The sequence below is a fragment of the Argiope bruennichi genome, chromosome 6, assembly GCF_947563725.1.
Source record: "Argiope bruennichi chromosome 6, qqArgBrue1.1, whole genome shotgun sequence".
NCBI classification, from domain to species: Eukaryota; Metazoa; Arthropoda; class Arachnida; order Araneae; family Araneidae; genus Argiope; species Argiope bruennichi.
In genome coordinates this window covers 33573037-33591265 of record NC_079156.1, presented here as the reverse complement: position 1 = coordinate 33591265, position 18229 = coordinate 33573037, and the positions used below count along the sequence as shown (strand labels likewise).

General features: G+C 27.6%; 1 protein-coding gene across 1 annotated transcript in view; it reads left to right on the top strand.

Annotated features, from left to right (window-relative positions):
• The window catches only part of LOC129971450 (uncharacterized), a 53261-nt gene that overhangs the window by 2216 nt on the left and 32816 nt on the right, over nucleotides 1–18229 (top strand). Inside the window, exons 2-12 of the mRNA XM_056085221.1 lie at nucleotides 8175–8219; nucleotides 10125–10163; nucleotides 13058–13117; nucleotides 13258–13299; nucleotides 13393–13431; nucleotides 13540–13584; nucleotides 13692–13736; nucleotides 13845–13889; nucleotides 14045–14095; nucleotides 16330–16371; nucleotides 16753–16812. Of these exons, the coding sequence (XP_055941196.1) occupies nucleotides 8175–8219; nucleotides 10125–10163; nucleotides 13058–13117; nucleotides 13258–13299; nucleotides 13393–13431; nucleotides 13540–13584; nucleotides 13692–13736; nucleotides 13845–13889; nucleotides 14045–14095; nucleotides 16330–16371; nucleotides 16753–16812 (513 nt within the window). The remainder of the gene's footprint in view (nucleotides 1–8174; nucleotides 8220–10124; nucleotides 10164–13057; nucleotides 13118–13257; nucleotides 13300–13392; nucleotides 13432–13539; nucleotides 13585–13691; nucleotides 13737–13844; nucleotides 13890–14044; nucleotides 14096–16329; nucleotides 16372–16752; nucleotides 16813–18229) is intronic.

Below are 18229 nucleotides of genomic sequence, written 5' to 3'. Positions count from 1 at the left end.
TAATCGTGCCACTGGAGCAGCTCCTATATGTAGTCTACCAATAAGTAATTAACCTAAAAACTATAAAATTGTTATAAAATAATTTTCTCTGTTTGGAAGCATCTATATCAGAGATTCATAAATAGAGTAAAATTATATTTCATATACAAACATCGTGGCAGTCTGCACTAAAACAAATATCAATGTCGCTTATGTAATATCTTGTAATCTGGAAGTCAAAGCATTAAAAATGTTGTATACGGTCTTTTGGAACGACATTTTGATTAATAAAAAATTATTTTATGAGAATTTAATATTTTATTTCATTATTTTCTGTATGAGCGTTTTTATATCACTCGAGCGTTAATGGAATTTTCTATAATCCTTTCATTATAATTGTTGACGCGATTCTGATAGTGCAAAAAGTCTTCCGCTTCGAATTTCGCTATGAAAGTTTCGATGAGTTGATCTTTCCATAGCATGCACATGAAATATAATTTCATTCTGTTCATAAGTTTTAGCTGCATATAATTCCAAGAAGAGAAATTTATCACAATGAGCTACTATGATTTATTACAACTTATTGACGGCGTCCTGGCATAGGGGTAGTGCGTCTTCTCCGTGATCTAGGCGTCCTGGGCTCGAATCACAGTTCGGCCATGGTTGTTCTTCATCTGTTCTATGTGTGAATGTACCCGCTGTAAAAAAGGGTTGTGCAAGCGAATGTGATGTGTGAGCAGCTAAGTCGTACTCTTCGCCTTAGTTGGCGCTACTAAAAAAACAAGAGACGCTCCCTCACTGACTTAAAATCGCTGTGATCGTAACAGCGGGCTTGTCCATGGCAAGTGCCATAAGAAACAACAACATTACAGTTTATTACTGTGAACTTATTACTTACTAATTAAATTGTTATTATAAGCAATTTTTGGAGTGATGAAACTAAATGTAAGAAATCGATTATAATGAGGAAGTAATACTTGGTTGGAAAATCTTTGTATAAACTGTAGGAATTTCTCTTCAAACTCTAATGAATGAATAACAATTGTTTTAAATTATCTAGAAGTATCGACAGGCAACTTAATAACATTGAGCATTTGTTTGTATAGCTTAGATATTTAGTCAATTGACAATTATTATTTATTATCATTAAAGAAAATAATAAAAGCTTTTCTCTTTTTTTTCTTTCAAAGATCTTTAAAAACAATTGATAAAGATTTTAAGAATAATGTATTGAATTGAAGGAGCTCGCCGAACTTTTTTACATTCCATCAATACTTCTCTTGGCATTTTCTTTCCAATACTTATTATTGTGCATACTTCTAAAATTTGAAGTCGATATTTCAACTGATATTGAAGGAGTTTTGATCTAAATCTTGAAAGTTTCAAATGAAAATAAATACTTGCACGAAGCAACTCTGATTGTACTACTGAGCTTTCAGTTTTAAGTTTAAAAAAATAAAGAAATAAAAAAAATAAGGGCAGGTATTGCTAAACGTCGCTAGAATCATCTTTTTAATTCTCATGCAAAGCAATTCTTTGGTATAGAATTCACTACTTCACTGCATTTCCTAGTTTACATTGATGAATCACATTTTAGTTTACATTAATGAATCATATTTGAGTTTACATTAATGAATCATATTTGAGTTTACATTGATGAATCGCATTTGAGTCTACATTGATTAATCACATGTGAGTCTACATTGATGAATCGCATTTTAGTCTACATTGATGAATCACATGCAAGTCTACATTGATGAATCACATGCAAGTCTACATTGATGAATCACATGCAAGTCTACATTGATGAATCACATGCAAGTCTACATTGATGAATCACATTTGAGTCTACATTGATGAATCACATTTGAGTCTACATTGATGAATCACATTTGAATCTACAATGATGAATCAAAAGCAAAACCAGAGGGAGTGGTCTCTCGAAAAATTTTCTCCCATGCTCTCTAAAAGAGATGGAAAGGCCCTCACCCTGTAAGGCATTGAGGACTTTGTATTTAAGGGCGGGAATTTCTTGCATGGCGTTGGTGAACATAGATATGAAAATTTGATCTCTGGCGTGAATCTAGTATTTGTGATTTTGGCGATTAATCCTTTCGCCCTATTTTTTGACGATTTATTATCTGAAAAAGCGGTTAATAATACTCAAAAATCGAATTTGTGTTTTAGGCACATTTTTTAACCGATATTGAAATGAAAGAACTGCAATTATAGTCACAAAATAACTTATCAAACGTCATATATTTAAGTTACGTTTTTAGGTTATAGTGTTCATACGCTTGTGAAAGCATAAACGACAGATTAAAGGATTTGTTTCCACGTTTGCTTTTGTGCTAAACCTGAGCACCTCTTGCTCCCCCCTGGTACTAAAACAGAAGTTTTCTATTTGCCATAATATATCATTTAAAAAGCTGTTATTCTTTCTGAAAGAATTACCTCAGGAATTTTCCTTGTTGTTTCCATACCATATACTATTTTGTCTCAATGAGCAGAAATCACATAGTATACATTATTGGTCCAGAAATAAAAATAAGAAGATACCATCCACTGGTAATCCAAATTGTATCAGGACATGGGGGGTTTCCTGCATATTTCCAAAGATTTTGAAGAATGCAGGAAAATAAATGCATCTGTGGAGGAATCGGCACTGTTTACCACTATTTAAAGGAATGTATTGAAATCTCGGAGTTAAGAAAAAATCTGAAAATGGTAAATAATTACTTAAGTACAGTACTGATGGTACCAGGTAATCTTAAAACTCTGAAGGACATGATGTAAAAATTGTCAGTTTTATACCAACTATTTGAGAGTTTGAAAGTTTTCAGTTTTCTGTTGTTGTGTAACGTGAATTTGAAGGGATATTTTGAATTTCGTGGAGATTTTCTCTTAGTGGTGGCCATTTCATTGTTTTATGAGTAGATAAGGCAGAAGGACAGTAATTGACCACTTTGTGGCCAATTACCTCGAAGAGAATGTCAGTTTGACAAATCGGTCAATGCAAGGATGGAGATTGCTAAAGATAGCAGTTGGCCACAAGAAATCCTATCGATACTGCTACGTTCTGTGGTGGCGGGGTGGCCCGCTGTACGCAAGAAGAAGTATACACTATTACAAATGATATGCGCGTGAAACATTAAGAAATATCCCTAAGTTATAAAACTAAAATAAAGCATAGTGATGAGGTGATTTTATCTGACGTTGTGGCTATTTTGAATTTATTCGCTACAATTTTCAAAATAATTATCATGCTTTATAAGACATGACTTTTCATTGCTTGATGTATTTACTATATTCCCTATTGCAGAGGCGTAAAATAATGTTAATATCCTTTGTGTTCATTTGGTCTACTCGCAGAAAACTTTAGTTGAGGATTTGCTTTTTTTTCTGATTAGAAATTTGTTTTTCTATGTTAACCACGTTTTTCTTTAAATTTGAGTCATTATATTTTATATTTACTTATTCTTGCTCTTCCGATACCCCTAAATTTCATAACATTTTCGTATCACGAGGGTCAGCATTTGGACAAAAGTCAGTTCCCTCTAAATAAATATTGATTTGAATCCCTACTTGGAGATATCATTTAATAAAATCTTCAGCCCAGATTGATTTTTATCATAATTTTTTTATTAATTCATATTAGTTTTCAGATTTTTTAAAAAAACGAATATATGTCTAGATACAGCCAGCGCATGTCATTTCTTGCATTGCTCTGTGATTTCTACCTTACATTTCTTATAAGTTTGTTACCCTGATACTGAAACATCCTGATAAGCTGAACTGCTTTAAATTCATACCTAAAACTCTCAACTGATAAAATAAAACTAAAATATCTTTTGAAAACTTTCAATGTTATAATTTTAAAAGAACAGAGATACCGGAAATTTACCTTTTGGAATGCCTTTGCAGATTACATTTTCAAGATTGAATTTTCTATTGAAATTCTACAGTTATTCTTTACCTCATTTTATTTCTCAAACATTTAAATTGAATTCATACAAATCGATATCGGGATATATTAATGCAACGAGCACGATTTTCGTGACGACTTCATTGAATTTTACGAAATATTTTGAATAAATAAAGGAGTTTTAGCATAGCTTCATAGCTTTTCGACAAACAGTGATGTGCTTTATGAGATTTCTGAAACACAAATCATAAAAAAATCTTCTGTTTAAATAAGCAAAAGCAAACTTTCAGGAAGATTTATGACATAATCTATGAAACCAAGAAAGATTTATCCATAATTTATGCAATCTTAGATATGGATCCTTGCTGTTCAATTTTTTTTAATATATAAAAGAAGGTGCTTCCTATGTACCTGAACATACAGTTTGATTCTCGTACATCAAGCAAAACCAATATTAACTTATGCAAAGAAACAACTATTATTTGTTTTCATGCATTGAAGAAGAATTTAAATACAGTAGTAAATAAATCAGAAAATAGTATGCAACGAAATATATTATTAATCATTTAATTATCACGTAAACTATCAAAAAAAAATTCTAGTAATCAAATTATTTATTTCAAATTTAATATAAGTTAAAAATTTATTTAGTTTCATATTTTAATCAGTTAAAAGTTTCTATTAGAATCAGAATTTTTCAAGTACAGATAGAATTTGCTTAAAAATGTTATTAGAAAGAAATATTTAAAAAAATAATTGTTTCAACGTTTGTTAAAAAATAATATCCTCAATAATTATTTCAAGGCAAATTAGTTATATAAAAAATAAATGCAAATTATTGCTCACTGGTTTTTAATTTATTCTAACAATGAATTCGTTTTTTTTTTGTTGTTGTAGATACACAATAAACATGTTAATTGTATTCGCAAAATATCACATTGTATACTGTTAAAAGAGAGATAAGCGAATAGCAAATCTTTCAAGATCTATATACTACTTGGATAAATTTTGTTTTACTTCAGAATAAGTAGGTAGATTTACCTTCAAATCTATTTCATTGGATATTTAGAATTTAAATTACCTTCTTCAAAATATTAAAGATAACATACGTGTGCTCATAAGAATGTTAATACTGTGCAGTATATATTTCAGAATATAAGAAAGCGAATTTCGCAAAATAAATGAATAAATAAATGTCGTCTCAGATTTTTGTTTCAATCAGTTAAGAAAAACGTGTCTAAAACACTTTTATTTTGGAAACTAATAGCCATATACCAGGGTGACTCGATAGATGCAGTAAAGGTGCTACATTCTCGCCAAAAGTTAATATTTCGTAAGCATTGTAAGTCAATGCCATGCAATCTGGCATGGTAAGTTTATTAAAAAATATGCTATGGAGGAGGAATCACTCCCGCTGCTTTATTGAATCTCTCGTACCAATATATATATATATTTAGAGCACCTTTTTTCCGACCAATTGGAACCAAAATTTTGTCACAAGATGGCAAGCCGAGTCATTCCGTTCTTGAGTTATCGTATTAATATGCATGCAAAATTACATACCTGAATGAATGACAGCTAACCCCTTGACAGATATGACTTGAAATTGATACAAACATACAATATAGATCTTAAGCCGGTGTACCAAATTTCATCTATATAGCTGTTTGTAATTGTTCAATTCGCACGTACTCGGTCAGTCAAATAGACAGATTTACACAAGATGGTTTTCGTTCTAAAGTTTCGATAGATATTTACAAAATTTTATGTTAAATCCATATAGAAAATTTCAAAGTGGTTTTGAATTTATTATGTCCATATATAGACATACTGACATAATTCCATAAATGTATTTTTCGAAGTCCAGGAGGTCTAAAATGCGGAGGTTCCTCAAAATACCGAGTTCTTAATTTTTAACGATTACAATACTTTTTCTTAACTTCGTGCACGAGAAAATAAAATTGGAAAAAACTATTGTGTACAATACCTGGTATTTAGTCTTGACATAAAAGTCATAGATAAGTATCAAACCTGAATGAAATTGTCAGGATCGGAATCGAGATCGACTTTCGCTTGCCGTCTGTCTATATTCGAACATGCTTAAAATGAACAAATCAGAAGAACTGTAACAGCTAGAATGATCAAAACTTGGTACTTAGTCTTGACATTAAAATCGTAAATATGTGCTTAAGTTGGATCAAATTCATTAAGAGATCGAGATTGATTTTCTCTCTGTCTGTCTGGTTTTGAACATGTTAAGACAAATAACTTAAAAACGCAAAAGTTAAGGTAAAAGTAAAAAGTAGGTTAAAGGTAAGGTAAAAAAAAGGTAAGGTTAAAGTAAAAAGTTACGTTAACACAAAGGTATCAAAAATGAAGTTAAGTGCTTAATCTTTATTACAAATTTGAGAATCATCAGCATTTAGATAAAGTTGATTAATATTAAAGGACTAGATCTGTAAATATAACTATTCATTATATCAGGAAGCTAAGAATAATATGAAATATATTATATTTGTGTACCTCAAAGCCAAGATAAGCACATTCTCGCTGACAGCTATTATCTACAAAATGCTTTATCTTATTATATATAATACAAAATCCATTTGTTTGCCTGTTTGATCCTATACAATACTCCATTCTTTAACATATTCAAACGAAATCTTTCACACATATTTTTTATCACTTAAAAGAATTAAAAATAATTATGTTGCTCCCTAAAGGAGGTGAAATGGGTTTGAAATATTAAAAGTTATTCTAGCATAACTTCAAGAGAAATCATCTCACAAAAAATTTATACTCTAACTTAAAATTCAAAATATTAGCTTTATAATGATAGTAATTTCATTGTATATTATATTTTGATGATTAATGACAGCATAATTTTTATAGGATCTATTTTTTTATCAAGATATTTCATTGCTTAATCATCCGTGCGCTTTTGACAATGCTATAGTTTTTATTTTTATTTTTAATTCATAGAGTAAAAGCAAACATTTTAATTTTTGCGTGCAGTAATTAAATAATTCCTTTAAAAATTGTTGGAATTTCTTTAGCTGTTGGATCTAATTTGGAGCACTTTGAAAATTTTTAATGGATTCAGTTCCTATATCATTTTTTTATTCCCAATTCCTGCGATTAGTTCACACTCTCCTTATATATATTTATACATGTTGTTCAAATTTTCAATCGTTAATAAAATACTTTTTATTCATCCACTCAAGTTCAAATACACTTTATAAAGCTTGTAGTGGATGGCACTTGATGTTAATACATTTTTTTCAAATATTCATTAATTACATTTAATTAATTTTTAATACTTTAAATAGAGTTTTAGCAGTGTGTAATGAAAACTGAAACCAACAGGCAGTAGCTCAATCGTTAAAATGCAAGGATTTCATTATTTTTCAGTTGAAGGTGAAGAATGAGAGTTCAATTCTTGCGAAAATCAAGAAGTTTTTAATACTTAATAATCTTTTTGATAATTATTTTATAAATAATAACTAAAATTTTTAAAAAATTGTTGACCTAAGTAGGAATTGAATTTTTTTTATATTACTTGTTTTTACTGTTTTATAGCTTGAGTTCACTAAATATATTATTTTATTTTAAAGTTTTTTTAAAAAATTCTATTGCATTATAACGTATTAAATGACGAAATTAAAATTATCATTCATCTCAAAGCTTTAGAATAGTAATTAATTATTTATTATTAAATAAAATTATAATTATTAAATAAAATTATAAATAATTTATTATTAATAAATTATTTATTCAGGTTAAGGATTCTAAAAACCCTGAAAGAACTACTTATAAAAATTCGGAAACTTTTAGACATAAAAGAATATTTTTTGCTCTTTCTTACAAATGAATTGGAGAAAAAAAGACTGGCTGAGTTGCCGGTATTATGGAAAATATGCATCAATTAAATTAACATTTGTTATACAGGAAATAGAATACATCTACACCAATTAAATTTGGAATTCATATGTCTCAAGACAATTATATTATATATATTATGTTCATATCAGAATTAATCTGTCTATTTTTTTCTTCTTATAATTAATTTTAGTAAGTTTCTTTACATTATTCGAAATTCCATGTTTGTAATCCTATCAATAAGTTTTGCATTCTTGTTTTTCCTCTATTGTATTTCGAACAGGTTCACTTTAATTGTAATAAACCGGTGTGTGTTTTATTGTAGAATTCTGTAATAACTTTTTTTAAAATGTCAATTGGGAAAATCTTATTTTTGAACATTTCTTTTCAGGTTATACCTATGAAAAAGAATATTCTGGAAGTATACAACCTGGCGGTATGTCTTAAATTTTATTTTAGTGATGACAGATATTACGATCATTTTACGCTTAGTGATTTTTCATATTAATCAGGTGCTATTCAAATTCCTTTAATGGCAACAAAGATTTTTCTTTTAAAATTTAATTCTAAATAATTAACTTTTGACCTGGTTTCTACATTGAAGATATTGGCAAAATATAAATATAGCAATTTCATTAGCGATGGCTGAATCAAGTCATGAATACTAGATGCATGATAAGTGTGCTGAATAAATTCAATTTTAAAATGCTGTGCGCAACTTATTAATGAAATAAATGTGACCTCACGTTGCACAGAAAGATAATAAGCGTTTAGGATGTAAAACTCGCGATTCAGCAAGCATAACAATAAAAGACAAAGTTTTTTACAGAAAATTTAGTTTCATTTACGGAATTCAAAGTTAGGCATAAGCATTAATAGCACATCACAAAATTCATTATAGATTAATTACTCTTTTAATACATTTCTCCTCCAAAAGCAGGGAATAATTTAGATACCAATAATAAAATAATGCTTGCCACATCATTAGTATTATAATGCTACCAAACATATCAGTTTTTAAATCGAAATTAAAAACATCAGTTAATTTTCTGATCTAATATTACTCTACAATTATCCTTTGTTTGTCTCACTAAGTGCTTATCTGATTTAAATTTAAAACACAAAGGGAAAGATCTAATCATTATTTGATACTTAATTAAAACTTGCGAATATAAGTTAATGATATGAACGGTTTAGCTGATTCAATACAATTTTTTAACAACTGAAATTCAGAGGAAATTGCATTGCATCAAATATGCTAAGGTTTTAAACCTTAAAAAATGAGTTTGAAACAAGTTGCGAAGGTTATTTATCTTTAGAATAAAAGTTTTCTTTTTTTTCTTTGATTTTATTCATTGGCGTAAAATTAATATCTAACCATATCGAAATGAAGGTAATGAAACTCCGCTACTGCTCAAATTTGTAGGCAAAATTTCTGAAAGTTGGAATGCTTGAATTTTTTTAAATACCTGACAGTCAGGTTTGAAAACACTCGAAAACTGTCATATATAATTATTTCTTGTTTGGAAGTGTGAATTTATCTTCGCGAGTGATTATTTTTTATAAAGGAAAAAGTCTTTAGTCAGGAAAAAAAAGTAATTAATATTCACCTTGGTTCAATTTTGAAATCAATCACAATGGACAAGATATCCTTTGTAATTAATTAAGACGATAGCCAAGATGAGCTGTGAAATGTCACAAAAAAAAGAAGGAAAGTTTACCATTTTTTAAAAATTCTTTATAATGTGTTTTCCGGAATAAAACTGTTATGATAATTGAAAATTTTATTATATTCCATAAATTCAGATCTTTTTCATTTGACCCCGATAACAGTTGCATTTTACACCGATTATTTAAATGTTAGAAAGCAAATACACGTTACTGATCACGTCTTACTAATCATGCGAATTGTTACGTCACTGAAATGACATTAACTGATAACTGTAATGAAAGTTTTTTTAATAACTGACCTGATTCACATCATCAACAAATCGAATATAAGTTGGAGTATAAATTGAGACATATAAAATATAAATTGAGACAAATGTTCTGCATACCCTTTTGGTGTACTCTTCAATACACGTCATAATTTGGAGCAGCATGTTTCATGTTAATATAAATTGAGTTTATTCTAATTTCAGACTTAAAATATGCCAGCTATTAAATCACTTTAATTAATACATCGTTTTTCTTTCTTTTTTATAAATCTTTTAATATTAGTTTTTGAATAACGAATTTTACTTTTCCAAATTTATAATTGTTTTCTGTAATTAATATATTGAAATACAATAAATACCTATATTTTTTATTTTAATGAGAATATTTTGTATATTTTTTGTAGAACAATATGAAAGTAAAATTGAGGTGCCTGGATATGAAGGTAAATAACATGGATATTTCCTATTTCAGCTTTTGAATAAATATTATCGCTTACAAACCTCTTCGTTTTACCCAATTCCTTTATACGACTTAAATGATAGTGCTGTTTTATGCCTTTTTTAATAATTATTCATTATTTCCTCTTTAAAACTTGCAAATGTCTATTTTGTCGTCAAAAAATGTTGAAATATTTTACTAATTTGAAATCTGAACTTACAAATTATTCTAGTCACTATTAAACTTCTATGCATATTCTACATGATGTTTGATGTTGATTATTTTAATGTTAAAATTTTTATTTGAAAAAATAAAGAACGGAACTAAAATTTTCAAAGATAATTATCAGCCGTTTCCAATTGTGAAGTTTTAAATGCTTCACATTTTCTTAGTGACAATAAAGATGCGATTACTTTAATCTAATGCGTTTTTTAAAATTAAGTATATTCTAAGATATGAAAATAAATATCAATTACGCAATAGTGTAATGCATTTGCTTCTAAGCAAGTATTTTGAAAAGTTCTCTAAAATATTTTTTAAGCATTTTTGTTAAGCATATAACAGAATACACTTAAATGTCTCTAAATTCTCATATACTTTGATGCCTCAAACTCGTGAAAAAAAAAAATGAAATGGACTCGCATTTTCTTCTTTCATTCTTCATTTCAATATATATATGTATTTGTTTATATATAGAAAGTACTTTTATTTTTACATTTCCTATTATTTTTGGTTTCCAAAATCATTTTTATATTTCATTAGAATGGAAAATTTGGCTTAATAGAGATTTGATCAATAAATAGAATAACTTAAATAAATAAGTTGAACATACCTATACTGATAAATTGTTTAAAATAAGAACATATTTTTAAACAGCGTTTTGATTGAAAACACAGATAATTTTCCACAAATATAATTTTTTAATCTATTATTTTTATATAAGTATCTTTTACATTTATGAAAAAAGCTGCAATTTTTATTCTCTGCAATAATTAACTTTATTTGCATCTTTCTAGGTGGAGGTAAGAGTTTTTAAATATTTTTGTATTGCAAATGATATTTTTCAAATAAATTCTATTATTTTGTGTCCGAAATTTTTAAAACTTCAATGTAGATTAACTTGAATTTTTTAGCACATAAAGAATTGATTTCAAAACTCTTACTGTTTTTAAAAAAAGGATTATGAGAAAACATTGTAAATAGTAGTAGTCGTTACTAGAATGAGACAAAAACAAACATTTCAAATGTTTTTTTTTGTTTTTTTATAAAAAAAAACAATTTAGTATTATATAAACCGTCCTGTAGATATAGAATGAAAGAAGTTCAGAACTTTGAATAGTGAAAAATGACCTTTTATTTTACAAGGGAACATAGAGCATAAGTAAAGAAATCACTGACAAGGCATACACAAAAGACAGCATTTATAGAAATTCGTAACGCAAGCATACTTCAAATATCTAATACGAAAATAATAGTGCTCAGAAAGAATAATAGTGCTCAATAGAAAAGAATAATAGTGCTCAATAGAAAAGAATAATAGTGCTCAGAAAGCTCACTTTGCGATCAATATTCATGATCAAAGAGAGAATTCTTTCTCTTGTGAGCGCATTGGAATTTTATAGACATTAGGTTGGGTATGGAATTTATTAGAAGAGTCCTCACATTTCTGTTCCTTATTGAAATAGAGCCAATATTCTTAGATTTCTTTAAAATTCATTTTTTTATTAGTAGCCAAAATCGGGATACCTTGTGTCCATTCTGAATCAATCCACCAAAGTCCATCATCTATCGAGATCTGTAATGTCGGGCTGAGTTAGAAATATTCCTAACTTTTGGTTAGTGTCATTATCGGATGCCCAAATTCTATATTACATTTTTTTATATATATATTAGGGCAACATTATTTACTTCAATCCGATTTTAGTGATTAGTATGGATTTGAGTGTTCATAAAATTCATAGTGTTCATAATATTATGAATATAGAAGAAGCCCCTGTAAGGAAACAAAACTTTTAATATAACCATATTTTTACATCCAAAATGTACTACAAATATTTTTTTTATTTATTTCTTAATCACTCTGCCCATGTGCATGGAATTTTCTATTATAACTTCCGTTAGTTAATCTGTGACAATCATATCCAAAATATTGGAAATATTGTTAATATGATAAGGTGGTCTAGGTGGGCAAATTTCCTAGTTCATTTAGAATAGCTGCGTATTACTTTTATTTATTACAAGAATCTAGTAATCTCTTACCGTAATAAATAAATAATGATCTCCAGTAATCTCTTGTAATAAATAAATAATAATCTCTTGTAAAAAATAATAATCTTCAGTAATCTCTTGTAATAAATAATAATCTTCAGTAATCTCTTGTAATAAATAAAAGTAATAATTGTATTACTTTTATTTATTACAAAAATAACTATTCAGAAAAATGGTATTACAGATCTATTGCTTCATATAGTTGAAGAACTACTATAGATATAATATTCTAAATAACCTCGAAATTATAGTTCGGTCAATGCAAAATAATGCTTTATAATAATAATCGAAAAATGTACAAAAAATTATTTATAGCACACTCTAGATGTAAAAATGCTTTTTTTATCATTTTTAATTCAGAATGTTTATGAACACTCAATTCAAAATTAATCTCTAAATTTGAATAAAAACAACTTTAATTAATATTGTTAACGAAAACTGATTAAAGTTATACATGTATTACATCTAGAAGTAAATGATAACTAATTTAATGCTCCAAATAGCATCATGATTCATTCTAGAAAATTTTGTTTTTATTTGAAAATATGCGTACAGCTGTTTTACAGGAGACATAATTCATGTATTTTTCAGTTTTTTTTTCAATCACTTCTACACAATTTTCATTTGTAGGTGCCGAAAATTATGGAACTGGGTATAATTACGGGCAATCTGGTTACAATGGTGGAGAAGGTATGCGGAAAAACATTTTCCCCCTTTCTTGCTAAGCCTTTATATATTTCAACTTTGTAATATAATTAATTAAACATAGACTTCCTGTATATTAACTACATATTTCTACACACTATATGTTCCATATGGACTGAAAACAGCATATAATTACGGCGGTCAATATGGGTACAACGGCGGCGCAGGTACGAAAGTAACTTTTCAGTTTAAATCATTTTATTTTATCTTATACGGTATATAGTTCACTTATTTTATTTTTTCCGTAAATTATGAAATAGGATATAACTACGGTCAATATGGATACAACGGTGGACAAGGTATGCAACGCGGTTTATTTTATTTTTCTTTTCTTTTTTTATTGTGTTTCATTCGGCACATTATTTACACACTTTTATTTTGCATTGTTTTCCGCGATGGGTAATTAGGAACCGGATATAATTATGGTCAAAACGGATACAATGGTGGCGAAGGTATGAAACGCGGTTTATTTTAATATTATTTTTTTTATTGTGTTTCATTCGGCTCATTATTTACACACTTTTATTTTGCATTTTTTTTTTCCGCGATGGAAAATTAGGAACCGGATATAATTACGGTCAATACGGATACAACGGTGGCGAAGGTATGAAACGCGGTTTATTTTATTATTATTTTCTTTTTTTCTTGTGTTTCATTCGGCTCATTATTTACACACTTTTATTTTGCATTTTTTTCCGCGATGGAAAATTAGGAACCGGATATAATTACGGTCAATACGGATACAACGGTGGCGAAGGTATGAAACGCGGTTTATTCTATTGCTTTTTTTTATTTTATATTTACGCTTAACTCATTCGTTCTCATAATATTTAAAAATCGAGTAAATCATTTTTAAATAATTCTTACCTGTCCCAATTACTTATTCATTTCTACGGTGTATTTATCTTGAAGGTGCTGGAAACTATCAAAATGGGTACAATTATGGAAGCAATGCTGGACAAGGTATGAAAACAGATTTTTCTTTTAAGTATTATTATGCAAATAATGTAATTATTATTAATTTATTAAGTACTATAATGCAATTAAGTAATAATGGTCGGTTTGTATTTAATATTTAGAAATGATTAATAAAGGAATAGGGACATTCTCGAGGGAAAAAAAGAAGTTTGATTTGTAAATAAATGACTTTTGCAAGTAAATAATATATGTAATGATATTTTTTAAATATAAATTAAATCCGAATTAGTTTCCTAATTTTTATCTTATATTAGTCCCTGTTAATTTCATTCTAAAATGTCCTCTTATTTCTTGATAAAATTCTTACTTTTTATTTAATTATTTATAACATGCTGTTTAGAAAACTGATAACTATTCATTCCGTCACTCTCTGAGCGAAGAGATAAAGCTCCGCAACGCTTACGATATTCAATTAAAGATACCTAAGATAAGATCCCCTTTTCTAAATCGACACATGGCAAAAAAAATCCGCGTATCTTATATCTCTTATATCGCGATGTAGATTGACACATCGCGTATTGCTTTTCCTTTGTATATAATATGGTTCCCATGGTGAAATAAAAAGAAGTTAGAATTTCAAAATGTTCATTTTTTCTTCCACTTACTGTTAAAATATATTTCAATACATAAGATGTAGAATTTAAAACATACAAAAATAATATACCATTAATAATATACCATTCTAATTATAAAATGTTTTCAAAATAATATGTAAGATAAACATGTTTTTCAAAAATGTAAAATATTGTAGATTTTTTACAATAGAATTTCCTATTAATTGCATTTTTAAAAGTTAAATGAAGAGCTTTTGACTTTTTAAACCTATGAATGTCATATATACCCGTAATAGGTTAAATGTTTCTAATTTTATGAGACAAAAATTGAAAACGAAGTCTCAGTATTTTTAAAGATTGTTTTGCAATAATGAAGATTGTTTTGCCATAATGAAAATTGTTTCCTATTTATATCATTTCTGATATTTAAGAAAATTGTTAACCATACATTTAATTAAATATTTAACCATACATTTAAGAGTTAATAAATTATTTAATCATACATTTAAGAATATTTTTTGGGTACCATTAATAAAACTAACGAGAGAGATAGTAATTGTTCAAAAGGCTAAGCACCGGTCGCATTACTATATAGGCACTAATGATCTAATAGGTTAAGGAATGGTAAAGTTGTAGAAAATTAATCAAAGGAAGGAAAGTTATGAGTTCTGTTCAATTTATGTGCCTTTAACCAACATTATTCAAATATTAATTAGAATCTTCGAGAAAGATTCGTAGGGGGTTAAGGGCTTAAGTCTTCGCTCACGGCGTAACGGTGTCAGCAATTCTTTAAGCACATATTAGAAATAATGAACTAATAAAAAATTGATTTGGATCAGGAAATAAGTGAATATTTTAGAGTTTTAGAATGAAGTTAGCATGGGCTAATTTAAGATAAAAATATTTAAAAATTAAAATTGAAATTAAATATATATATATATATATATATATATATATATATATATATATATATATATATATATATATATATATATGAAATGCATCTTCTGCATAATCAATAGGTGAAAGGTTCTCTTTAAATTATAAATTATTTATTAATTTCCTTCATGATTAATAAAAAGATTCAACTCTCTTCTTAAACGTTCAACTTCTTAAACGTTCATTGTTAAACTATGACCAGGAAAAGAGAACCATGAGAAAACATTTCAAATGCTTTCAGAGCTTCAAACGAGAATTTCCCTAAATTTAGCTGAAGCACATTTGTTTTAGGCGTGTGTTTTTCATATGATAATGCAACTTCATGTAGGATTTCTACTGTGAGGTTAGAATTTAAATAATTGAAAAAAATAGTTAATTAAAATAATTCGGAAACTCCGAACACCTATTAGAACACAGTATGTTTCGGAATCAATTTCTTTAATTTTTTTGGAGAAATCAACATATTGAATAAAGCCATTGACCAACATATAAAATGAAACTTTATTTAAAGTATTAAATCATCCGAAGTATATCTTTCAAAATACCTTATACTGAAAATATGAGTCTTATGAATTATTAATTTTCATAAATAATATATATGAAATTGTTTTAATAAATTTAAATTATTCACTATATTTTATTTGATTCTGTTTTGTATCTCATTTGTGTATGTAAGCAAAATATATAAAATTGCTTTGAAAATTAATTAATCCGTTTTATCTACAGGAGAAACTTATTACAATAGTGAAACATACGGAAATCAAGGAGGTAAGCATAAGAAAATTCATACTCTGCTTTCAAATTCTTAAAATAGTTCAATACAGAAATTATTATATTTTTTTATAATTATAAAAGAATATATACACGGCTTTATTTTCGTATTTTTACAAGGGAAAAATTGAATAATTTGACTTTAAACTTTTCATTAAAACTTTTTTCTATCTCTTTATTATTTATTAAAATGTGAAGTAAAACATTTCTAATATCTGCAGCTTTAGTTTAATTACAAAACTTTAATTCACTTTAATTCATTAAGCTTAAATTGACATTAATAAATTATTAGTAACATATAATAATGATTTCGAGCCCAATAAACAGTAATTTCAATACATTTAAACAGCTGTTTTTTTTTTTTCAATTTCATTTCAGGAGCACAAAGTTCTGGAACGGGATACAATAGTGGTTATAATTATGGAAGTGGTACCGGAGGTATATTAGTACAATATTGCTAATCATTCTATAATTGCAGTTATGTTATTTGTTATCTATCATCATAATTTATAACTGCAAAATTATCATTTTATTTTTATTATTAATCATAATTTAGTAACTGTGAAATTATCATTTTATTATTATCATTAACCATAATTTAGTAACTGCAAAATTATCATTTTATTATTATCCTCATAAACCATAATGTAGTAACAGCAAAATTATCATTTTATTATTATTATTAATCATAATTTAGTAACTGCGAAATTATCATTTTATTATTATCCTCATTAACCATAATTTAGTAACTACAAAATTACACATAGTTTTAAAATAGATAACTTTTAAATTGGCTTTAATATAAAACCTGAGCTACACGATACACAAATTTCGACTCAAACGTTTGGTCTAACATTTGAGAGGTAGATATGTTACAGTATTCGTAGTCATTCTATAACTACCATTATTTTATTTGGCAGCTATAGAATTGACAACTGCGTTTCTGCTGCATAATGTGATGAATGTTTAATTCAATTAAACTTGATATGACGCTTGATTGGCCAGTACATGGCGGAAGTAGAAATTGCAATTGATGATGTAGCAGTGATAATATTGTCATTTTTTTTCAATTTGTTAGTTCAAAAAAGAGCGTAAATGCCTGTTAAAAAACTGAAACAGAATTGTCCATGTGCTTTATGCACAAACGAATGTCTTGTTACAAAAGCTCGAGACTTCCTTTAACTCAAAGGTAAAAGGACAACAGCAATAGGGATAATTTCCATCGCGATTTTTTGACATTTGTTACAAGAAACACGAAAATTAAAGACCTGCCATTTGGTAAATTATCAAGCGTCCAACAATGGAAGATATTCTCGGCATCGTATAACACTGACTTAACCATTTCTAGGGTCATGGGAAGTATGCTTCTCCCCAAATTTATCAATTTTTGTATGAAATTATGTAAGTTGGCACAGGTTCTGACAATTTTTTTTAGTAAGTCAGAAACTTAGATGCTTCAGTTCTTTATCTCAGACAAAATGATGTGTCTTGATTTGTTACTTAATTAATAATTAATCAAATTAAATATGTCTAATAAGCTAAATGAATCCCTTTTCTTATTCTAATTTCAAGACTAAAAATATTTTAACATAATATGACTAGAAAAAAGTGGCCCTTTAAAGGGTTAACCAAGGATATTATCTTGAATTCAATATCGCGTTGCGATTTATCTAAAAAACGCATTGTTTAACGCACAGTTACAGAAACATTCTAATATTGCCTTATAGGATACTTGCCATCGCATTTTAAAAAGTTGATTATGAAAGTATTAGAATTAATAAATTTCACAGTCTAAACTACACACATGCAATTAATTTATAAAATGTAATAAAAAAGTCCGAAACCCAGAAAACAG